This window comes from Ceratotherium simum, chromosome 24 (assembly GCF_057802395.1).
Source record: "Ceratotherium simum simum isolate JZ-2026a chromosome 24, ASM5780239v1, whole genome shotgun sequence".
NCBI classification, from domain to species: Eukaryota; Metazoa; Chordata; class Mammalia; order Perissodactyla; family Rhinocerotidae; genus Ceratotherium; species Ceratotherium simum.
In genome coordinates this window covers 24199790-24226483 of record NC_141923.1, presented here as the reverse complement: position 1 = coordinate 24226483, position 26694 = coordinate 24199790, and the positions used below count along the sequence as shown (strand labels likewise).

General features: G+C 37.7%; 1 protein-coding gene across 1 annotated transcript in view; it reads left to right on the top strand.

Moving 5' to 3' along the window:
* Positions 1-26694, top strand: part of LOC101397659 (neurexin-3) — a 964554-nt gene that overhangs the window by 898053 nt on the left and 39807 nt on the right. The window contains exon 11 of the mRNA XM_087448107.1: positions 15921-15999. Within this exon, the coding sequence (XP_087304233.1) occupies positions 15921-15999 (79 nt within the window). The remainder of the gene's footprint in view (positions 1-15920; positions 16000-26694) is intronic.

Sequence of the window (26694 nt, the reverse complement as noted above, 5' to 3'; positions counted from 1 at the left end):
ACTTACTTTAAACCTATAGTCCTGCAAATAAAGAATTGACTCCCTGGTACGAGGTTGTAGAATTGCAAGATAAGTTGCTTATGGGCTTGTCTGAAGCAATGAGATATTTTGTATCTTGAAAGCAAATATGCTTTTCCAGAGCAGCCCTCGTTCTTGACAGTTTATAAAGGTATTCCTGCCCCTGACACCTCTGAAGGTCAGAATTAATAATAATCCAACAAGGTTGGGAAGGACTTCCCTCTTCCATCCGTATCATTCCACTCTTTAAACATACAACTCCTGGCTTGCCCAATTCTATTTAAATCATCAGACGTTCCCTGAGTACTTGCTATCCATTTAAATATATATTGTGTACATAAGCTCTGGTTCAACACTGTAGTAGTCCTGTGGGTGATTTCAAGCCAATAATAAATAATGTTATAATATTAACAACACATCACAGAATAGTAACATCTCTGAGTGGCTAATATCCGTTTCAGTCCACATAACAATAGTATGAGATAGATGTCATTGCCTCAAATTTACAGAAGAGAAAACTGGAGTACAGAGGGTTTGTAATTGCCCTGGGCACCCACCCCAGGGACAGTGCTCATGCTTTCTGACCCCAAACACAACACTTTTCTTTTGTTATTATAATTAACTTTAGAAGAGTTCCCTTCCCTCCCTCAAGTAGCAATTTAGTAGAAGGGAAAATACAAGTCAGATATGTATTATAAGTCAGAATATAATAAGTACCTTAAGTGAAATTCCAAGAAAGTACTGAGTTGGCATGCTGGAGTATTTTATTTTTCAGCCACAGGAAAAAGCTGCATGAAAATGTACTTGGGTTGGGCCCTAAAGAAGGATATATAGAATTTTACCAGATCTAAATGGAACAAAGTGCAAATAGAGCTGGGTAAGGAGCAGTATAAGTCTGAACATTGTCAGGAACTTAGGCTTGTTCAAAGCATGGCAAACATTTATTTAATAGTCAGAATGTGGAGGTGCTTACAGGAGCAAATGGTGGTGAAAGACAGTGCTACAAAATTGCATTGCAGCCCAGAGGTAGAAGATGTTGAATGAAAAAAAAATTTTTTTTAAAGCCTAGACTTTATTTGATAAGAAGTGGGATACATTTGGACCAGGAGAGTGGCACATTGAAAGCTTTGTTTTTACTCTAGTGATACTTTCTAGGGTTCATTGAAGACAGAGAGGTAAGTGGAGGCAGGGAGTCTGTTTAGAGAATCACAGCATTCATCCAGGTAAGCAACCAGGGCAGTAGAAATGAGAAATAGATCTACATTTTAGAAATGGGCTTCATGGCACTTGGTGCCAAGAGGTGTGATGCTGAGCAGGGGGACTCAAAGATGATCCTGAGGGTTTAGGCTTGTTCCTGGAGAGTAAGGATGCCATAGACAGAGGCAAGAAAGGCATCAGTGGGAAGAAATGATCAGTTCAGTCTGAGATATGTTGATTGCAGATACTTACAAGATACTCAATTGAAAGTATTTTCCCTTACTAAGGTGAAAATGTTTGTCCCTGCTTTCCCAATGCCAAAATGATCTCTCTTTCAAACTCCTTTGGACTCTCATCTGGGCCACGGAATTCGCATATTCAAGAGCACTGTCATCACTGTGGAGCTTTCCAAGTCCCCTCCTGGATATTATTAAAATGCCACCTGGTGACTGATGTGCCCCAAAGGCAGAAACCACTCACGCAGTGCTTTGCATCATCTCTGACTCTGGTAGCTCTCTATGGATTGCTCTCTCTATTACGATTGCATTCAACTTCTGGTAACAGAAAACTTGACCTGGAGTGACCAAAGAGACAATACATTTTCTCACTCAACAAGAATTCTGGAGTCTGGAAAGTAGAAAACTGCTTATTTGGGTTGACATCATGTATTTGACAATATCAAAGTCAGCTTCTCCTCTTTGCCACCTTATGGTCACAAGATGGCTGCTGCAGCTCTAAATAGCCCATCCAAACCCAAGGAAAAAGGGAAGGCAGTTGGACCAGCCAAGTCTTCCTCTTTTATCGGGAATAGAATAAGCATTTCCAGAACCCCTAGACTTCTTATTCATCACTTTGTCCAGATCAGTGCCACACGGCCACCTCTAGTTGCAAAGGAGGCTTGGTTAGGCTGGTCAGATTGCTAGCCCTAGCAAGGAGGAAGAGTGAAATGGATATTAACAATGTCTCCAACACTTGCATTTCCTGCTACGCTGTAAATACCTTGAAGGCAGGGACCATGTTCCATCAGGCTCTATGCCCATGTTATGCTATACCCTCCTCCTCACCTGGCACTTTGCTGGACGTATAGAGGTCCGGGATGAGAAGTGTTTGAGGAACCAGTCTTTGCCTAGTGTGCTGAGCACTTTCTGTTGACTTTTGGTTCCTCTGTGCAGCCTTAGGAATGTAGGAGCTTCTGGATATATGTCAGGGAGTCTCTTTTCCAACATCTCAAAAAAAAAAAGGAAAAGAAAGAGACTGCTTGCTGGGAGGAAATCTATGCTGCTGTAAAAATAGAATAGGGCTCGAGTGCATTCTTCAGTAATGAAGGCATGAAAGGAAGCTTCTTGAATTATGAATGTGGCTTCTCTTGTTTATTGCCCAGTAATCTCGTTTGATTGATTTCTGTTTATTTCCAGTCACCTACAATGAGAGATGGTGTTGCTTAGAGATCTTGATCCCTAAAAGATTGTCATTAAAGCTACTCTGCTCTATTTAGTTGTTTATTTTTTGCTCAAAGTGATTGAATCAATACAAATACAAACAAAACACTTTTTCCTTTGCTCTCTAGAAGACTAGAGGAAAAAAAATACAGAAAAGCTAAATAAAGATGCTTGGATTAAAAAAAAATCTCAGCAAATGACATATTGATTTCTTTCAAAGAGGCAGAGTGTAAATTAAAAATATTCCTCTGACAGTTTTTAAAGATGCCACTGACTCGGCAGAGTTGGTACTCATTGACTTTCTCTTCCTCGAGGGCCAGTTTGGAAGGGCAGCCCACTTTTCCCAAGATCGGCCAGCTTGCAAAGTTCTCAGAGGGAAGTTTGCCTCACCATCAGGGCTAGCAAAGGTCCTTGGTTCTATATGAGCAGTTCTCAATTCTGGTTTTGCCATCCACCACTTGCCTCACTATATGTTTAAGGACATTGTAAAATTTTTCAAAAAATTATGTGATCGTAATTGTTTTTTATTCGTTTTTTTATTATTATTATTATTTTTTTTTTTTGGCGAGGAAGATTGGCCCTGAGCTAACATCTGTGCCAATCTTCCTCTATTTAATATGTAGGATGACACCACAGCATGTCTTGATGAGCGGTGCATAGGTCCACACCCAAGATCTAAACCTGTGTACCCTGGGCTGCCGAAGCGGAGCGCGCGAACTTAACCACTATGCCACCATGCTGGCCCCTCGCAATTCTTTTTTAAATTGGTCGCCTTGAAACTCTTCTCAGAATTGGAAAGAAGTGGGGATAAAAAAGACCCGGGACTTTATTATGGGGTACTCTCCAGAATGTTGTTAAACACTGGTCTGGGCAGATATAGAGGAGCATGGGGATGTGAGGCATGAGCCTTAGAAGATCCGCATCAGGAGATGAGAGGGTCTCTTTCTCCCAAAGCACCCTTCAGAGAATAAGCCTAGTTAAGACTCGCTGTCAAGAGGCTGGGAGTGAAGCACAAGGGACCCAGTTTCAGGAGCATAAACAATTTGTCATAATTTGAGTTTCTGAAAACCACGTCAGACCCCCTCAGCCTATTTAAAAACATTTTGCAGAATTGTTCTCAGGGAAAGCTGCAAAATTTGTGGGAACCAGTGCAAAATAAAACTAAGGGACCACTTGCTCAAAGAGCAGGAAAAAAAGTATTGTTAAAAGTACTAAAATATCAAACTTTTTCCTCTCTTCCACAGTTCCTTGGCTTGTAGTGGTGTTTTTTATTTGCTATTTAATGCCATTTTAAGTAAACAAAAATTAAAATTTTAAAATATTAGCGTGACTACTACCATTCATCTTTATATTGTACAATGAGAGTTTTAAATGCAAATATAAGAGCATTTTACTCGAATGCAAATCACCGAAATAACACAATTCGTATTTCATAGCTCATGTATGCATGTGTATTTTGTTCATACCAGAAGAGTGGAGAGTCTGCAAAACACTAACTCACCTGTTTTTATTTCACTTGTTGGTACACATACCTTCTACCAACACTTTGTAATTTCAGCCTACTGATGAATAAAGTTGGACTGAAAGGAAGAAGATCTCTGGGTTGCCCTATCTTTCTCTCTCTATGTCATTATTTTTAGTGGTTGGCTAATACAGAGGAATAAGAAATAAAGAATAAGAAAGGATGTGATAGGTTTCCACGGTTGTTCATATTCTTGGGACACCATTACCTTCTCTCTTCCTTCTAAGCAACTTCTGGGTCAAAGGGAGAGCATAGCCCATTGGGGCTGTCAGTGCCCCCACTTACTGAGTAGATGTAAGGCACTTACCTGTGTGTTTATATCAGAGGGCATGATATGAAACCCTAAAAGAGGGAAATACAAAGGAGATCAGCTTTGGACTGAGAATTTATCCCTCATCACTCTTGCCTAGAAGACAATACCAACCTCATAGGAAGAAAGATTGGGGGATGAATTCGAATAAACCTGTTTGACTCATCTTACTCCCATATATGGTGGGTCCACAGAATCCTGTGTTCATGGGGCATCAGAAACTCCATGAGTAGATGGCATGGCGAGGAATGGGGGTGGACACACACATTACATGTATCTCATCTGCTGATGCACATGCTGCTTCGTCTCATTGAACTTCACTTACAAAACGCAAGTTTAAAAATGGATAAGAATTTCAAGGTGGTGAGAGCAGAGCATTAAACCAAGCCCAATGCTCTTGTGAGCACAGAACTTGTGTGACTACATAGGTCTCAAGCCTGGGATTACACCTGCTATATTTCCAACACCCGTTTTGACAGTGAATGAATGCTGTTGCTTATAAACTAGAACATGGAAAAATTGTTCGCCTTACTGTCCATCAGAAATGAGAAATTAAGAATCTTGTCCCTTGCCACATAGCAGTTCTATTGTGTTTGCATTTGTAAATTGTTTTAAATCTATATCCGAGATGAGGTTATCCATTTAAGGCTAGTTGCAGCCTGGGAATGAGGAAGTTCTGGAGGATAAGTGAATCCATCTGGTTTCTGAATATCTCATGCAAAAGTACCTAAAGACTTTTTCTAACTTGGATTTATAATACAAATAAAGAGCTTTATTTGAATCTTCCCCCAGTCTTTCTCTGTGGGACATTAGTATTGTCTTCCAGACATGAGTAACTAGGGATAAATTCTCAATCCAAAGCTAAAATTCTTTGCATTTTCCCTCTTTTGGGGGTTGATATCATGTTCTTTGATTGGCCCTTATTTTTCCCTCATAGTTCTGACTCAGATTTACTCACTACGGATCACCTGTAACTGCCTCTGTATTTTATTAAATCAAGTGTCAAATGCACTAAATTTTGCCTTAACTGCTGCTATTGCTCTGACACCTATATCTGACTTTCCTAATATAACAGTACATGGCTGAGTGGGAGATATTCTTTTCAGTGTAATAGGGAAAAGACAATTTTGTCTTTTTATCAGATGTATTTTACTTTCAATTCGTTGCATTTGATTCTTCTGGGTAAGTTTTCTGGTGCCATATACTAAGCTCTGGGTTGTGCTAATATGCTCTTCCTTCTTGTGTTTACATCATCTTAAGCTTGCATTTCTTTCTTAGTTTCTTGATTACTAGGCATGAACCTCAATCATGCTTAGTTTTTTAAGGTAGCTATTCTCAAGCCTTTTCTACATCGACAGACCTGATAGATTTTCACGTGCATTGCACATTCTTTTTGGTAAAAGTGGCCCACCATAGACAAAATAAATATTAGGTTGTGTTTGATTCCTGATATTTTGCTGTTCTCCCACTCCTTTCTCTTCTGTTCATCTAGCACACCTTAATTCCCACACCTTGAGTCGTGAGACCCAAGACTGAAAAACACTGCTATTTGCTCTGGACTGAATGGCTACGTTACATCTTTTTTCAGAATTGCTCACCAGTATCCAGGACTGGCTTTATCCTGCAAATCCTTGTTCTCTTCTAATGTTGGGTCTTATTAAATCTTCTACCCTGTGCTCTCAACCTGTCAGGAAGGGCTATTTCTCCTGTTTTGCATGATAAGGTTGGGCTACAAAATAGAGGGCCAAGAGAAAGATCATCTCACAAAGAAATATTGTTCTATTTTTCCTACTTTCCCCCCCAAACCCATTTCTTCTCTCTGAATAGTACAGCAAGAAAGAACATGGAGAAATGAATAATATCAATTTTTTTGCTCAATAAACCATTGGTGCTCCCCATGATGGAGACTTTTGTTCACAATTTTAATTTCCATTAACTGATACCCACATCGCTACTCATGGGTCACATTAATATTTGGCTTTGGTCACTTGCCCTTTAAAAAGAGAGGCTTATTTTTAGTGATAACATTGGAATAAAGAGCTCACTTAGAAAGGAAATCCCAACTCAAAAAAAAAAAAAAAGAAGGAAGGAAGGCAGACAAGGAGGTAAGGAGGTAAGTAAGCAAGAAAGAAATGTAGATTAGGTGTTTGGAGCTTTAGAGGTCAGCTAAATTTTGGCATTCTCTTGTAATGGTTAGACCCTGAATACTCAAAACAACGTTTGTGGTGAAAACCAAAAGAGTTTACAGTAGGAACACAGACAAACTCTTCTGATTAGCAGTCCTAGACAGGACTGCACCAATAAGAAAAATAGCCATTAAAGCCAGACCTTTATGTCTAGATAATCAATAGGCGCCTGATCTAAATTCTTAGAGATGGTGTGTGGTTGGGTGGGCGTGTTTGTTTGTTTGTTTTTTCCCTGCCTCCTAAATAATATGTAATTTCTCCAGGCCAAGAAATAAATTGAAAGGATTTAGAGGGATTTGCTTATCAGTGGAACACCACATAGCATTACATTCCTCCTGCTTTTGGGAAGGTACCTTGAAGTTTGGTTAATCTTCTGTGGTTCAATACTCCTCTCCCTCTGTCAGGCTGCCTTGAACAACAGACAGATTAATCCCCCTTCTACCCACTCTTTTCTCCCTCCTCCCTTCCCTGTCTCTTCATCCACCCTTCCTTTTTTGAGCATATGGAAGAAAACTCTTAAAACTGGAAAAAGAGAAAAAAAAAAGATTCTACACCACATTTATTTCTATAATCCTAGAAGACCTCAAGGATAGAAATAAAGGACTCCAATCCTTGGCACAAAATTGGGCTAAGCTTAGCTTGGTTTTTCTACCGTTAATTAAATCTTGAGTCGACAAAGTGATTTCTTTAAAGGTTAAGTCATTAGCAAAAGTTATTATAAATCATGTCCTTCTTTATCCTGCCCCTGTATACACATTGTGGAGGAGAAGAGGAAGAATGTGGAGGCTATTGAGAGTGGGCAGAGTTTAAACGGAAGCTGGTGATACTGTTTGCTTGGATTTCTATATAATCTGCTGTCTTTAATGACAGTGGATAAATAATCAATTATTGTTACAGTGAGTACCGCTTATGAACCTCACATTAATTTTAAGTTTTTGCAGCTGATGGTTTAGCAGCTAATCAGTGTTTTCTAATTTGGCCTGGCTCAAATCCCAGTAGTCTATAAACTCCAAGAGGACAACCAGGGACAAGGACTGGGTCAGTCTGGCCCTCAGCACAGTGATTGGCACACCAGAGACAGTTAATAAACATTTGCTGAGGGAAGACTGATTGAATGAGTAAATGCATGCATAAATAAAATCATATATCTAGAACAATGTTTTTTGTTTGTTTTATATTCAGTTTTCTTAGAGAGGTCTGTTCCAATTAACTGATTTTGGTCATGCTGAATGCAATATCTTTAGCCCAGGGCAGTTCTCTTTAAAGTGTCTCATTCCACGGAAAGATGAACCAAGTAAAATATGTATGCAGTCATATCTTACTTGGCAAGTGATTATCTCCAGGAGTGGGTAGAGAGAAGAAAAGAAAGTAATATCTTGAAAAACCACAATGACATGAACTCTGGAAGACAGTTTTAAAATTCATAGGGTGTTGTTCCAATAAAGATGCTTAGACACATAGAGGTATGACACAAGGGGACCTCAGACGGCATCTTAACCAGACTAGAACTTTGTCTCTTTGTCTCCATCATTTGGAAGCTGCTTCATGATGTATCCCTATCTTTTACACTTGAGTATGACAAGTTAAAATCTCATATGTTTCAGTGTCTCTCAGTTGCTTTTTTTGAAGATGACTGTAAAGGGATGTTCAGAAAAAACTGAGGTATAGATAATCACACTTATACAATCTTACCATGTTTTAAGGTTGTTTCTTTCCTTTCTTTTTTTTTTTTATTTTTCCCCCAAAGCCCCAGTAGATAGTTGTATGTCATAGCTGCACATCCTTCTAGTTGCTGTATGTGGGACGCGGCCTCAGCATGGCCGGAGAAGTGGTGTGTCGGTGCGCGCCTGGGATCCGAACCCGGGCCACCAGCAGCGAAGCACGCGCACCCAACCGATAAGCCATGGGGCCGGCCCTAAAGTGGTTTCTATATTGGGCTTGAGTTGGGTGAAATAATGGGGTTGGGGGTGGGAGAGGTGAGATTATTTCTTGTAACAAGCTTGCCCAAGCTCCAGGATTTTTCTCTTTGATTCAGTCTAAAAATCATCCAGTTGTGGGGGGGTGTGGGGGGAGGGAGAAGGGTCAGGGAATGAGGTGGGGGGAGTTGTCTATTAGCATTGATCAAAGATAGGACTATGTGATGGCAACAATTTGATAAAGAAAATCTTACTATATACATTTAAATTGAGATGGTCAAACTTTTCAAATCTCATTAAAGGTTATGGATTTACCTAGAGTCTGTGGGTTCTTATTTAATTAAAAGTATCTCAGACATTCTTTATTTAAATAGAGAATAAATACTCATAATGAAGCTGTATGAGACCTTCTCTCATACGAGATACTTAAAACTCCTGATCCATCTCAGAATGGAAGCATAGAGGGGAAAAACTAAAACACCAAGCATTTGAAGGAATTTAATTCTTTTCAGCATGAAACAGGTGCAGAGATGTATGGCTGTTTTCTGTGGGACTTCAGAATATTTATGGGCCTTTCTCTTTTCCTTTTTCACTGGAAGAAAGGCGATCATCATTCTTGAGTGTGTTATTTATAATTTCATAAAGCTGTTCTGTGGCAGGACTTATTTTATCTTGCGCTTAATCTCAGTCAAATAACTGTGCTTCCAAGGAGCTGGGTGGAGAAAAATGATTATCCCCCAAAATGATTAGCCTATTCTCAGTATAAGATAAAGGGCTAAAGGTTGGAATTTGAAGTCACAAATAGGCATCAGAGCAGGAAGGAAGGGACATGGTGAAACCATCTTGAGCTGCTCTGACCAGGGCAGCAGACATTTTTCTCAATGCCATATAATGGATAGCAATGCAGAATGATGTGGAACCATCCCTGTGCTGAGATAGGGTAGAGCCCTTCAGAGTAAATAATTAGAAGCTGGTGATTATAGAAACAATAACTCATTGAAGGAAAATGAGAAGCCAGGTTTATGAAACTGAGAGAATTGAAATATAAATATAGCTATAAATTTACTTGGGTGGACAGAGTTTTAGCTTTCTTTTGTCCCAGTTTATTCTAAGGTAATTTCAATAAACATTGTTAAAAAAAAAAGGAATATAAATGCAATAAAAAATCTTTCAGGAAAGGAATAAAGAGGGCTCCTGCCAGAGAGATATTTTATTGAAAGTTATTATAATACCTATCTTTAGTTTTATGAGTCCTAATACAGAACCAAGTAATTTCAACATGTGGATTAAAAATATGAAATACATATTTTAAAGTAGGGTAATATGAATTATTATTTTTAATATAGGACTCGGCTAATATATAGGGACAGAAGAATATTTTCCTCCCCTTGAGAAGGCATGGTAAGGTCTTTAAACTGCACTGTGGAGGAATGGCGCAGTCAGACTCTTGCATTACATTCTGAAACCATGCGTATTAGCTTCCAAAGGAAATGTAACAGATAACACTGATGAGATGTAAGGAGGGGAAGAAGGAGAGAAGTCTGATAGGGCAGGATATTAAATTCATATTCATTATCCAAGTTTTCAAGAACAACATGGTAACTAAAGTAGCTCTCGTACTGTCATTCTAGTACATCTCTTCACTCCAGTCATCCTATCCTGCTCGTAGGAATACAAATAAACTGTGCTTTTTCATACCCCTGAGCCTTTGTAAGGACTGATGATTTCACCTAGAATACCCTTCTCCTTCTCCCGCACACAGCTCTCCGCTTCCCCTTGCTTCACTACTGCCCGTCCCTAAGGGCTCATTTTCTACTTCCCTTCTTCCATGGAACTATCTCTGCTCCCCTGCTATTTGCTCCTGGAGCACCTTATGCTTCCTTTTGTCAAAGCCTACAGTTTACTATGTTGACTTTGCCTGTTTACTTGGCTGTCTCTTCAGAGACTATGAATTCCCAGAGCAGAGGAACTGTGTTTTAGCTATCACTATTTTTTTTTTTTTTTATGAGGAAGATCAGCCCTGAGCTAACATCCGTTGCCAATCCTCCTCTTTTTGCCGAGGAAGATTGGCCCTGGGCTAACATCCATGCCCATCTTCCTCTACTTTCTATGGGATGCCGCCACAGCATGGCTTGACAAGCAGTGCATTGGTGCGCGCCCGGGGTTCCGAACCTGCGAATCCCCGGGGCCACCACAGCGGAGCATGCGCACTTAATGGCTACGCCACGGGGCCGGCCCCTTATCTTTCACTTTATCCCTCATAACTGTTACAGTGCTTGACAATAGGTGTTCAATAAATATTTACTAAAGTAATAAAGGAAAGAATGAATGAAGCACCTTGATGATATAGTCATATATCACTGATGCTGGATCTCGTAGCCCAGCCACTCTCAAACTATTTGGTTTGGGGGTGATCATATATCTTCTACTCTTCCTTGAATGACTTATAGATAATATTGATACTTGACATATGGGAACCATAATATGTAAACACTTTAAGTTTAGCCATTGAGAATTATGAGAGCTTTAGACAATCATTGCAAGGGAAAAAATGTGAAGATAACATGGAAGACACCTTGATGAACATTCCCAGCATAACTATATGAATAGAAGAATTTCCTAAAGCAATACTGTTACGTGAAGGAGCATGGATGGTGGGCAGTTAAAAATAGCAGATGTCACTACAAAGGTCTACACCCTTGGTTATTATGGGTATTAAAAGAGTTAATATGTGTTAACTGCTTAGCACAAAGCCTAAATATAGCAAGTGTTTAATAAGCAGTAAGTGTTATTAGTAAGCATGATTCTAGATAGTTCAAATATCATCTTCCTCTCGAGTACTAACTGCTCTTCTTTCTAAGGAATTATGAGTAATTATGAAAAATGGCTGTGATTGTGGAAAAATACACAGACACACACACATACAGAAACACACACAGCCTAGGGCTACTACAGTTTATTTAAAAGACAAAAGTCTATAGCTCCGTTCCACTCATAATAATTGTATCAAGAATCTGTATGTATCTGAAATAGTGAAACATATTCCACCAGCTATGGGAACCAATAGTTGAAGAAGTGTGGCTTTTCTTCCAAAGTTCAGAGTCAGACCTTGCATTTGTTTATATTTAGGGAAAGACATGGACAAGAAAAATAACAAGCTACTAAAAGAAAGCCTTGGGTTTTCTGAGAGTAATTTTGAATCATATTGTTATTACTTTAGGATGTGATCCTAAGGGCATACCATCCAAAAGCCTTGGTTTGTAATTTTTGGAATTTTTTTAGTTGGCAGGGACAGAAGTAGTTAAAAAAAAAAAACCCTAAATACAGTGTTCTTAATCCTGAGTCTTTTGCAATTCAAAGCTTGCTGCCCCTGGCAGAGCAAGTATTTCTGAAACTACACAATGTTCTGTGGCAGGAGTGGCAGAGTTGGGTGCCAGATTCTCCATTTAAACATTGATTGGACAAGGAGGGAACTGAGATGTCTGTAATTGCTCTGGGAGTTTCATTGGCTGTGGCTGTAAATGGTGACAATGAGGTTTGAGGGACAGAACGGAAGGGGCTGAGTTCACATAAGACCCACACCGAGTGTCTGGACCCAGAACCACTGGAAGCGGATCATCTTCCAATGATTTTTTAAGCTCTCTTGGCATCTTCATGAGTATATGTTTCTTTATCACTCTTCATGGCAGATGTAACCAGAAATGGTGTTGGTACCATAAAATGAAGGTAATGAATTATCAGTAACGAAGAACATTTCTAATGGGGGATGAGTCATTAAAGATACAGTGCATAGGCAGATAGCAAAATTATATAAATTGGGCGTGGCTACCAGACTTGGCACTGCTGTCATTGATCAATTGATGGATTGATTGAATGAGTTAGTTTTAGCTAATATTTATTGAGCATGTACCATAGACCAGGAACAGAGCTTCACTTTTAACATTACACTTAAATCACATGCCCAGCTGATGACAAGACACTGTGTATTCCAATTTATGGATGAAAAAATTGAAACTTGGAGTGGGGGAGTACCTTGCTCTCCCAGGTCACTGACTGTAAGTGGAGGAGTTGGGATTCACAGCTGTGCTCTGTCTAGAGTCAGGCTCGGTCTTACCGCACTCTGATAGATTGCCTCTCACTCAACCTCCTCTGAGTCTAGCAGCCATTTATAGGAGCTACTGGCAAATGTGCTTCTGTTGCCTGGGAAGAACATTCTATTCATCCATATTCATATAGAAGATCAGCAGAAAACAAATTTCTGGGAAGTGGGGCACAGGGACAGTTACCTGGGGGAAAGGGAGTGAGAATGTGGAAGAGTGTTTGTGTGGGGTCCTCAGTGGGGGATAGACCCATTTGGGGGACAGAAGTGGAAGTGGTGATGGGGAAAGAGAGTGGGGCTGGGGACAGTGTCGCCCAAATCACAGGGGAGAGAACTTGTGTAGTATTGGAGGATGCAGGGGGGAGCTGAGAGGAAAATAGCAAATATCCTTCAACCTCAGAGTCTAGTACTTTTCTTGAAAAAAAATTTGCCTCATTTCTTTGGCCAATAAAATTAAAGTAACTTTCTTAGAATTAAGTGAAAGATTCCACTAATATTACATTAATGCCTTTTTGGTGTCTATTGGAGTTATGCATTGTTTTCATACATGTGCTCAATGACCCTTTTAAACTTTATTGCCTGGCCTTCAGTTCTTGAGACAAGCTCACTAGATTTTCATTAACTCACTGATTTTCACTTAATATTAGGGACCAAAGCTAGTCACGCCAAATATGGGCCATTCTGCAAGGTCCTTATAATCAAGACACCAACAGTTAATTTCCAACTGATTACACTTTAGAAGTATATTCTCAACTTCTTTTTCATTACCACCCTCTAAGGAGTTTCTTAGACATTTTTTTTTTCCTAATTGCCCTTCTCCCATAAAATTTTAATACCACAGATATACTGTTTATTTGTTTAAGTACTGTGGGCTTTTGGCAGGTCACAAACCATTGTAATATCTAAGATTCTTCCCTTTGCTGCCCAAAGCAATTTTTGCTGCCTTGGGGGTGGTGTCACCCCCATAGATAATGTGTGCTTTAGAACTATCAAACAATGATTGTGGCCCTTCCAAAAATGGCGTTTGCCTCTTATAATTGCCTTCTGCATTAGTACAGTTACCATTTATTCCCTTACCACCTCCCTTCCCTAAACAACTAGAAGTGGACCTCTATAGGGGCCCATCACAGCAGAAAACTCCCAGAGAGTATGCTCACCATTTCTGTAACACGAATAACGGTGCTCCAGGATACAATTGCCGGCTGCAGTTGCTGGAAATGAAATGCACACTTCAGTCATGTCTAATTGAAAAACAGTGTGTTTGAAAATTCTTTTTCTATTAACATTAAGGAGGAGCAGTGGTTGAAGCATCTCCCTGTCAAGTGTAGAATAAAGATCAATAATGTGGTTTCAGGCACCTCCCTGCTACTGTCAATTAAGTGAAATTAATTACCTAATGTGGTTTTTCTACTGTTCTTTGCTGTGTCCGGTATTTCTATGCCTAGTATGTCTATTTCAGAAAGGATGTTGTCTGGAAATACTAAGCATATGGGTTGTCATGTGTATTAGTTTGCTAGAGCTGCCATAACAAAGCACCATAGACTGGGTGGCTAAAACAACAGAAATTTGTTTTCTTATAGTTCTGGAGGCTAGAAGTCCGAGGTCAAGGTGTTAGCAGGGTTGAAGTTCTAAGAGGCCTCAGTTTCTTCTGAGGCCTCTTTCCTTGGCTTATAGATGGCTATCTTTTCCTTGTGCCTTCACGTGGTTGTCCCTCTGTGCATGTCTGTGTCCTAATCTCATCTTTTTACAAGGACACCAGTCATACTAGATTAGGTTCATCCTAATGACCTCATTTTAATTGAATTACCTCTGTAAAGATCCTATCTCCAAATACCAGTCACATTCTGAGGTACTGGGGGTTAGAACTTCAACATATGAATTTTGAGGGGGACACAGTTCAGTCCACAACATCATGTAAGAAGGGGTATAAAGAAACCTATGTGGACCACAAATGCAGACTTTGACTAAGATGTGTTTGTCCAAATCCCGACTATGTTTCTTACTAGCTGTGTGTCCTTCAGCAACTCACTTAACCTCTCTGAACTTCAGTTTTCTTTAAAAGTAAAAAAATTATCTCTGTCCCAAAAGATTTCTGTGAGAAAGGTGTCTAATTAATAATAACTATAACTAATAAGTATATATGCATGTCTAGCAGAGCGTCTGGCTTCTAATTGCTTTTCCCCTTGAATATGGATTTGGACTTCAATGCATTGGCAATAATAAGACCAGCAAGTCAGTTAACATTAACATCAAACAGGAGAAAGAAAGAAACATTTATTGAACCACTACTATATATTGAATACTCTTATGCACATAGTTGAGCAAGTTTTTTTTTACATAAGATCTGTAGATTAATTAATTAACTCAGCAATATATATTGTGGATGCAAAATATGTACCAGGTACAGACAGCAGTCTTCTCATCGACTGTGTAGCAAGGGCCCTTCTTACTGCCCTTACCCACAGTCCCCTATATTTCTTGCAGCAGATTCCCTGGCATTGGGGAGTTTCTGCAGAATTCAATACAAAAAAATTTTTTCTCAAGTTGATTTTACTGTTGTTGCAATCAAAATTTTTTCTGCTCTCCAGAAACAGCCTTACCTATGTCTAGAGGCTGCTGTGTGGTATCTCTCTGCTGATCCACATTACTAATTCAGCTAATTGCAGCAATTACCTGAAGAAATTGCTGCTAGCAAGAGAAGCCATTATGCTGTTCCTGAACAGACTGCATTTCGCAGCATTCATTAATTATGCCAGCCTATAGATTCACAGCCACCGAATCATACACTTGAGACCTCACACCATATGCATTGAAACCTTCTCAAAGCTGCCATGCATGTCTGTGCTGACTTGCACTCTTATATTGCCCACCATTTGCAATAGCCTTTCTCTTGCCCTTCTGATTCTCAAAATTGAAATTAAAGTCAGGATAGAGTCGCCGCTGCACAATGTGCTTTATAGGGATGAGAGGCTTTCGCCTCCTGGAATCTTGTTGGGTCACTCAGCTTTTCATAAGACCCACACAGATTGTCTGGACCCAAAGACACTCACAGATACACAGGAGTTAAAAATTCTCCAATCTACAGCATGCCCTCTTTAGATAAGAGAAACAGTAATAATGATGGAGGCAGGCACAGTGGTAAGTCTTTGATGCTTTTGTTCATTGGTTTCCTTATCTCTCTCTCTTTTCTCTCTCTTCCCCCTACCCCATTATTTTTTCTTTGACATGCACAGCCAACATCAGATGACCTTGTTTCATCTGCTGAATGTTCAAGCGATGATGAAGACTTCGTTGAATGTGAGCCGAGTACAGGTAGGTTAGGTCAGTCTTGTTTTGCTTGCTTTATTTTTTCATTTGCAAAAAACAATACATACATATATGTGAATATACATGTGTTTTATATATATATTATAGTGTGTTAATGTGTTTATTTCCTATATCTATATATGTATAGGCATACATATATAAATATTAATATATAATCAAAAGCATCAAGTCCCATGGAAGGAGCCATAAAATCCCAGGGAAATTTAAAGTCAGTTCCTTGATAGCTAAAGATAAATCATGGTATATAATGCAACTTTGGGCAGTCAGACACCCAGATTAACCACCGGAACAGCAAATGTATAGCGGCCAATGGCAGCTAGGAAATTAACGGGGGGTGGGGTCATGAAGAGGTCTATATCGGAATGACGTCAAATCAGCATGAGTGGAGCCATCAAGATCATTTAAACCTCATGAATTGTTCTGAGCCCTAAGTTGCAAACAAACCCAAACCCAAAACCAACACCAAAGAACAAAAAAACATTTTCCATGGGATTTCAACAGCAGTTAACATGGTATTATATTTATACTAATTTTGTTCATTGTGTGTTTAGAGAATTTGTGCAGCAATGTAGCATAGTAAACACAAAATTAGTATTGAACCATGCCATGTCAACAGCTGAGATGCTTCAAAATGTATCTACTGTGCTGAAGTTGAAAAGACTTTGGCACTTAGAAGCTTCAATGTGTGCCCCTTTGCACCCAGATACATTTTGGTGTTTTATGGTCTTTCTTTATAGTGAGCTATGTATGACATAATGTCCAGCAGGCAACTGCAATCCCTGATTATTTCCTATCAACTTTCCCAAGTCATCTGTTTTGAGACTTGCTATAAGTTAAACATTTATATATATATAATAGAGAACAGATATCATCGAATTTCTGTGTATGTTTAACAGAGTTAAAAGCTGGAGTTGGGTTAGGATCTTATTTCTGTAAAGGCTAAGAGAAATAAATAGAATATTCTAGTGGATTCTTTGGGTTGCTTTATTTTTTTTCCTTTTCTTTAAAAAAAAGACGAGCCATTAAACATTTCCTTTTGCCAATTCTAGAGAAATTTAAGCTTCATGAAAAAATAATATAGCAAAAGTAAAAACCTTCCATTTGTTAACCCAAAATGATTTATAATTTTTCAAATTTTTTGGAAGCCTGACTGCTTGGTGTCTTGCAAGTGGCTTTGGATCCAGGAAGTTCTGTGGGTTCCCGTCCTTAGCATTACATAGGGACCTATCAGTAATATGTAGGGCCTTTCCATTCTAGAGTGTGATCTGTTCACTCGGGAGCTCAGCTGTGTGGGAGGAAAGTAACTGTGACCTAGTTAGTCAGATTTTTTCAGATTATTGGGTAATAATCTCAATGTACTAAGTGAGGTTTTAACTCTCGAGGGCAGATACACACAATCTATACCAGAAATTGGGCACCAAGTTTTCATTAATTAATTAATTCATCCATTAATTCAGTCAGTAAATATTTCTGAACACTCAGGCAGGATACCATATATCTCTAGATTTGAGTCCTTCCTATTCTAATAATCTTCATAAATGAGCTGTTAGAAAATAGAATAAGGAGCTTTACTATCGAAATTACCTTTCCAACATAATTCAGTTCGACAAATATTTCTTGAGGGTCAGCTCTGTATATTAGTTATGTGCTAGATATTAAGGATTCAGATATGACTATGGCATGATCTCCAAGACTTACGTTAAATTAACTGATTTTGTGGCCAATAGTTTAAGACACCAAGACTTTAATTTGGATTCTCTGTTTATCCTTTCTCTATTTTTCTTGCTTTCATAGCACCAATATCTGTATGTACGCAACAATATTTATCAAATCTTTAGATTTTGTCTTCTTATAAAAATTGAGGGGCTGGTCCAGTGGCGCAAGCAGTTAAGTGTACATGCTCCACTGCGGCAGCCCGGGGTTCGTCGGTTTGGATCCCGGGCGTGCACTGACGCACGGCTTGGCAAGCCATGCTGTGGCGGTGTCCCATAAAAAGTGGAGGAAGATGGGCACGGATGTTAGCCCAGGGCCAGTCTTCCTCAGCAAAAAAAGAGGAGGATTGGCAGATGTTAGCACAGGGCTGATCTCCTCACAAAAAAAAAAAAAATTGAGCCTTGGCCGTTCTGAATTATTACGGCTATCTTCCCTTACTACCTCCCTCACCCCCAACACAGTCATGTCCATAGCCACCTCCATCATAAGACAGACGACTTTTCCAGATCTCAGATTCACAAGTTCTACAGCTCCCCAGATTGTGGGTATATGTTGCCATTTAGTATTGAACATGAACAGGCGCAAACTTGAATGGCCCCAGACTAAGTCCATTTGGTTTTTAGTGGCTGCACGGGTGCTTCATCTGATTCAAAAGCAGAGGACAGAAATTCAATGCCAGCATTTCTTGAATAATATAATTACATGGAGTCAGTAGGGGGATAAAAACAATTTTGAAAACACCCTGTTGTGTTGTACAAGGGAGCATGGTAGGGAGCATATAAATAAAGTAGGTGACAGAGTGCCCACCCCAAAGGAGCTAACACGTTGCTCTAAGAGACTGATGTTGATCCCCTTTGCCTGGGATTATTCAACTCATCACATTTGAAGAATGAGCATTTCTTCTTTCTAAACTTATTCCATAAAGTCTTCCTGGTAAGTGATTCAGATACACAGGGAAATGTGTCAGAGCATATTCAATACAGGAAGGAGATAGATATTCCTATTCATGCAGAGGTTTTGCCTTGGGGACCTGATTAACTCTGAGGAAGATTACATAGAGCTATCAAGCTCTTTTGTTTGCATTATATGGGAAATATCTCCATAGCCTTCACATTTCCAAAAACAATCCAAATTAAAATCAGAAACATTTAAACCAATTGTTTCTGGAGCTAGGTTTTGCACCACCCAAAGAGAAGGCTCTCATTGCTTATGCCACAACAGATAATGGTGACATTTACATAACTTTGACATAAATTGTTAATCCTGAGATTCTATGTGAATATTGAGATTAAAATTCTGGCTTTGAAGACCCTAATTCACTGCCTCAATCTCTAAAATTTTATTCCTTTCCAGGCCTGATGTTTGATCGAAACACACTACATTTGGCTAATTACCCAGGCCTTGTTCTATCTTGCTTAACAATTACCCTGTCTTCTCTCACTCTGTTAGCAAGTTTACGATTTTCTAGCTGTCTCGGTTATAAGACATTTAACTTCTACAAGTTCTTTCCTGATTAATTTAGGACCACTAGAAGCTCTTGCTTTTCATAAATTTGGTCAGTTTAGTAGATGCTATATTCTACAATCTTTGTTTTCATGTGGACATCAAATTTTAAATGAAATTATTTTTCTTATTTAACTTGCTTGAAATCAAAATGGATTTTAAAACTGCTGGTTTTGAGTCAGATGTAAGCAATTGCCTTTCATAGCCACAACCCACTTTGGCACTGAGGGATCAGCCTGGTTTGCTGGAGCTAAGTCATATCATGTTTAGGAACAACTCAAAATTTTTTGGAGTTTGGTTGATGATGGGCTAGAAACCTTGTAAATCCAATGGATGTCAAATTTTTTCTGTATATATTCTCTGGAAAACATGTAGATGAGTGAAAACAAACAAACAAACAAAAACCACCTAAACCACGAGAACAAGGCATAGAGTGAAAGCTCAATTCGCATTTGTTGACTGAATTAGTCTGACTCTTAAAATACCTCATTATCTTAAATTAAAATTGGAGATTTTTCACACTTCTAAATTTGTCTCCCCTTAAACAGCTAAATGAAACCTGTTGAATTATTGAAAACCTATGATTTCACACAAGTAATATAGCCCTAACAAAATCCACATTTCTTGAACAAAAAGAGTTCTCTATTTTTCTGCATCCCTTCTCTTGCTGTGAACTAGATCATTTTATAATGAGTCACAGGTAAGATCACAGTTTATGAATATTTGTTTTAAGAACTCAGAATTGAAACTTTAAACTATAAAATCATAATGAAACCATCTGCAACAAATGAAAATATTCATAAGAATATTTGAATAACTATGTAAGTACTTAAAGTTGAGGGTCAGGATTTTACCTTTTCTAATTTTTAAATGTTGATTGTGTTCCCCACTAAGGAAGTCAGTGTCTATTTAATATTTCAGATTCATATCTTTGCATATAAACCCTTTCCTTCCCAACTACACTTCTATTGATATTAAACTGTACAGTAAATTTGTATTTCATTGTCCTTAACTCTTTGGATCCAACAGCAACAACAACAAAAAAATAAACAAGCTGGAGAGGATTAAAATAACCACTAGGAAATGGAATTCCCTCATGAGATTGTGGCAGCCAAATATTAATTAAGATGTTTAGTAAGTTCACTTTTGTGATCTAAAATATGGGAATGAATTCGGAAATATAGATAAATTGATGAAATTCACTTTCCATTTCTTCTCTCTCTCTCCCCCCTGTTCCTATCCCCAGTATCTCCATCTTTGGAAATAGAATAACATCAAAACATATGTGTTCTTAGATCAGCCTTTGTATAATTAGAAATTATGGACTTCCTGAATTTTATATATTTATAGTGTCAAGACTCTAAAAGTCGTGGGAGCAGGGGTCACAGAGCAGAGGAAAAAAATATAAAGAAATTTCTTTTACACGTGAGAAATGGGCATGGCAATAATTAACAACTGTAATGATTCATTCAGCCATTATCCAGGGATACATTTTTCTGGTTGTCAATTAGCCAGGTTTTTTGCCTCCACTTCTGTTAATGTTCTTTGATCAAATCTCATGGGACAGCACTCCCACCAAAGGGCAGGCAGTAAAAGGAAGTAAAGATGAAACACATCCATCCATCAATAGGACTGTGCTAACCAACTTTCATAATGGTTGGACTGAGGGAGATGTTCAAACTAATGGTAGTAATCTGATATCACAAAATAATTTCTATTCCCAGAGCGCTTCTCAGATGTATTTTTACTCCTCAAATCTACAGTCCTCATATTTGCATTTAGCGTTATTGCTACTTTGTTTTTCTTTGTTAGTCACACTATAATACCCCACCCAGTATGGGTGAAATTTAAATTTGATGAAAACACCAAGAGCATATCCCTATTTGTGTTCTCCAGGTGGAACTGGGTTCTTTATCAATTTGTGATGACTCAGTAAAGTATTTATAATATGAAAATCTGGCACTAAATTGTTAAAAGATCACCAAATCATTAGAGTTTTTATTTGCTGGAACGCTGTGGAAAATGCAGCTAAAATGTTAAAACAATAATTTTCTAATGAAGGATAAGAAGAAATAGAGCCTCATTTTCCAGAATCCATAGATGAAAAAAAGTAAACGTGCTGATTACTGGCATTAAATATGATGTTTGTAAATCTTATGTGTATATAGAAATACATTTTGTCCTTAGTGTCTCCAGCAAGCTTGAAGACTTAGCAACTTGTATGTTTTTATTAGAAAGAAATGGATTTTTATTTAATTTTAGAAAGATTTTTCCATATGGAAACTCATGATTAGTAAATAGAATTATTTTTAAATGTCATTAGTTAAGTGGCTATTCAGTGTATAGTGGAATAGTAAATGCCTAAATAAAATTCCATTAGAATGTTTGAGTATCACAGTGTCCAGAATTCACCCTGAAGCTCAGGTCCACTTAAAAACACTTTGAATAAATGGATAATGAAAATATTCTGAGAAGTGTGTTAGCTTTGGAAAGAGGAATGTAAATAGATGTAAATTTCATTAATTTAATTAATCATTATTGGCTGTGGACATTAGTCCTTTTTACATTTGAATTATAATACATGTCTAATGTACCCAAAAACAATCAGTTATTCACATATTTAGGTCTAGGCTAAAGCCCACCAATTTTTGAATTTCCTTCACTGATTTATCAATTAATAGAGTACGTTCATGGGTGCATAATATTCCCAATTTAATGGTATAGTTTCTGTCTTCATTCGTTAACCCACTCAATGACAAATTGTATCAATTTTTTATAACCCAACTCCATCCCAACTCAACTAATTTTTAAGGTATTGGATTAAATATGTGCCCTTTAAATCCCTAATGATAAGTCCTTTGAAAATTAGAGTAAGAATAAAACTATAAATATAGGGAAGTCTACTAATTGGTTATTAGGCAATTGATAGCTCAGGCATATCATGCACAAAATATGTGGCTCTGGATTGACCATTATCATGGATTTCATAACAAAAACAACAAATCTAATAACAAAAATGGTAAAAATGAAAGAAATTCTATTCATCTCCATTACTCAAGATTTTTTGGTATGCTAGGACGGGACGGGAATCAGTAAGATCTGTGTGTAAGTATATATGCTTCCATTTGAAACTTTAATAAATCACTTATTTATGAGACATTTTTTTTAGCAACTACTATGCACCTACACTGGAATAGATGCTAGAAAACGAAAATAAGATAAGACACCTTCCAGAAGTTCACAGTCTATTAGGGAAGAAGATATAAAAATAAGGGGAATAAAAGGAAAGAAGGGAAAGGAAGAAACAGTGTGGACAATGAATGGAAATGCCTAGAATATTATCAGAACTCTAAGGAGAGGTCTCTAATTCAGCAAATAGCTTACCCCATCCAGGGACAGGCAAGAAAAATCACAGATGATGCCAACCAGTGACAGAATCCATTAACCCTAAAGAGCATTCTTCTATATCTTTGTTAGGGGGCACAGAATTTCTGATTCATTATGATTGAAAAATAAGTACAGTTCAGTAATAAACTTTTCTTTGAATTCCACATACCCAGTGTAGGTCTATGGTCTAGGGCCAGGGCTTCTTTGATAATAGAGTAAGGATGGGCATGTGAGTAGAGAATTTCAAGCCAAACTCATGAGAACTTCCTGATTTCAAATGCCAATGTAAGTAGTTGATAAGGAGTGAGCTTAATGAAATCATTAAGCAAGTCCCCCCTAAAAAAATTAATAAACAAAGAGGGATTGGGTTTTTCAAAGAGAGGTTTTTATGGGTTTTCTTTTATTCTTTTTGTTCTGTATTTTTTTCTCCCCTAAGCCCCAGTATACGTACTGTGTGTATATATGTATATTTATATATAATATGTGTGTATACTAAACATATAGTGCCTATCACTTTATATATATATAGACACAGTATAAATTTTATTAGACTAATGTAAACAGAGATTAACAACAGCCCCTGCCATCAGTCATGTGTTTACACAGAAATTCACACCATCATTCTTACATTGGCCAACATAGACATGCATGATACTGTTTTAACTTGGCAAACAAAGCATGTTGATTTTTCTTTAGGTTTTGTTTTCTTCTTTATCATAATTATAACAGTGATTCATAATTCTGTTATCCTTGGGAGGGGTGGAGAGAAAAATTATACAGATATATCTATCCATATATGCACATTCCCGTGTATATATATAAATAGATATATACCTTGTATATATTTGAAGAACATTTTCTGTCTTTTTACCTCATCTTGTGCCGCATGAATTTTTGGTGGTTCAATTTACTTTATTTTGTTTTGATTCATATTTAGTATTTTGGTCATTATGGCTATTTTTAACTCATTGCTATACTTTTATGAGTAATTATAATCATTATTTTTTAAATACTGACAGATATATAGATATACAAATCAAATAAGGCAACAAAATCTTTTCTTGCCATCCTAATCTCGAATTTCTCCCCCTTTAGCATGTTCCTCCAGCATTTATGCTCAAAACAAAACAAACCCCAACAAAATCCAAGAAAGTTGTGTACAAAAGAATGAAATACTTTGTTTCCTCCTCTATTTTTCCTTTTAGTTTTCCTTCCTTTTCCCTTTTTATTTTTCCCCATATCTGCACAGGCCACTTGCCTTTACTCTGCCCTTTATGACAATGTAATTAATTGAAAAGAGGACAAATGAGCCAAAAAAAAAAAAAAAGAAAGAAAGAAAAACATGCAGAAACGATAGAGAAACACATCCCTCTCCACAAATTTCAGATGGCATAAAAAGAATTTTATTGCAGATATAGAATATTTGTTGTATCTTTTATTTCTGGACAAACCCAGGGTCATTGTGTGGCATGCAACGACAGTTTTATAGCTAATCAACTAACCATGGCCTCCATCACCAATGCATGGGCTGTAATGACGCCATCTTGTGTTTCATACAAGTGACACCTCCGGGCTAACCCAGCAAGTCCAGTGTATGAGTTGTGGGGGTAACTTTCTTTTGTAGTTATAATTTCCTGGGTTCTCGTTTTTATTATTATTTCCATTGGGTCATGGCAGCCCCAAGAGCTGCTCTTACAGCATCTCTGTGTGCTTTTGTTCGTGTGTTTGCTTTTCTTGGCACAGCAGTCAAGCTTGTGTCTCTTGTCTGACACCTCTGTCTTGCCATCCTGTCTCACAGGCCACCGTCGTGGTGTCCTTCTGTGATTCTGTTCTCTGTTTGTAATACGTGGTTTGAAATCCTCTCCCTTTACTTCTCACTCCCCTAGTGTCTCTACTTTTAATCTTACCCCTAGGGAACTTCACAAAGAAGCAAAACAAATTTTCAGTCCAATTGTAAGGCTGATAACTGTGGTTTGCATCTGGAAGTCATAAGTCGCACTTTATACCTAGCTAAGGAGGCAAAACTTACAGTGGGAAACTGTAATGATAATAGCCAAACAACCACCTGATCAACTATAATAAGAAACCCTTGTTGATTTCTTTGGCATGATTAATGGGCTTACTCCTATAGGGATTTCACGTAAGAGCTAATTTGCAAAGTTTTTCCATAGAAAATCAATCTTCTAGCTAGAACCCTCTCTTCAGAAACAGATCAACAGAAAAATTTTTCAGAAAATGCTAGTGACAGAGCGTGATCATTTCTGCCATATTCAGTGCCTGTTCCTGAATTGGCGAGGAATTTGTGGAAAGCTGAATATGTTTTATTATAAAATTCACTTATGTTTATGTAGTTTAACCTAAAATATAAATGTGTTTGGCAAGGCATCTGAAGGGAAAAAAGAAAGCTTTTAACTCACTGGTTTCACCTCATGCATATTTCAAGGTAAGATTATCTTTTGATCTTTCTGAGTCAAATGATATATATTTTATTTTATTTTTTAATTCATGGAAGCATTAGAGAGCCGACACTTCGACTAGATCTAAATTCTTTCTTTTCTCTTTTCAAAGAACATGACATACACAATAGCTTTTGTTCTGAGAATAGAGTCTGAATTTCTTGAGACAGAAGTGGAAGAAAGTGGCCTGTTAATTATTCAGATGCTGGATTATAATTGTGATTATCCAGGAAATTTGCTGCATAACTTAGAATGATTTGGTTTGTTTGATGCTAATAGTATAAAAATAAATCATTGTAACAACTTCAACCTCCTTATTCATAAAGGCTGAGCAAGAGAATATAAATAGGTACAAAGTGGATTAGTAGATTAAAGATTTTTGAAATAAATTTTAAGATTTAAAAAAAATCCATATTTTTAATCTGGGGAAGAGAAAGCATTTCGAGGCAAATGGTTTCACGATGAGATACGTCCATCATGTCAGGATAGCTCTTTGCTACTGTTGAGGGTAAGAGGGGAGGACAAAGCAAGAGGAAATTCATGGGATCTGTGGACTAAGAAGAACTTTCTAAGGAAGGAAGGAGGGGAGAGAGGGAAAGAGAAAGAGAGAGAGGGCAGGTAAGGCAGGAGGGAGGAAGGGGTATTCCTGAGGAGCCAGGTAAAGCAGCTTGCTGATAAATGTTAAGAACCAGCACACGCAGACACACACAGCCCTAATTTGTAGCATTTGCCAATTTCTATACTGTAAAATATTCCCACTGTGGCTGATTTCAAGCCAAAATATAGACACCACTAAACTCAGAATTCAGAAAAGATGCTCATTAGCACATGATTACATAGTATTTTCACCATGCAGGTACTATAGACATCAATAACCTCAAAAGCATAGATAATAGTAAAATAATTAGGAAGTAATAAGTTTTGAGTTTTTATTACCTTTGTTTTTAATGGAATGTATTTGATTGTAATTCTATCCATTTTAATTTTTGATAATAGCTGTGTTTGACAACTGATTTTCAAAATTCCTGAAAATGTAGCAATCAGCTGTCATGAGCTGGCTGTGGCACACCACTGGCCCAGGTACCATGCTGGGTGCATTCAAACATGGTATTTATGTAAATATCATTTTGAGTTATTACGAGGGGGAAACTATTGTGGCCATCTTACAATAGAGAAAATTGGGACTCAAAGTTTGCTTTTCCAAGGTCATGTATCTGTGCATAGAGTTAAGATTCAAACCCAAATCTCTTTGAAAATGGATACATTTTATTTGTGTTGCAGTGTACACAGAGGACCAGGCTTAAACACTTATTAAGGCACTAAATTCTAGAACTATCATGTGCTCCTTTGTGGAACTTTGACTAATTTTGTTTCCTCAAAATAGAGTTGCCAAAACTCTTCCCTGGTAACACTGAAGATAAACAGGATATTTCTTAGGTTTGTGAATTTTGTTTCTTGAGCTTTGGAAAGACTATAATAGATGCATTTCTTAGCACGTTATACTATAATTATAATCTCCAGCATGATTCCATCACTCAGTTGCTATGTTTTTGTAACTTTTAAAATCTAATGTACTTTCTTTAGTTACAGTATTTCATGTATGTTAATTAACCAACTGCAC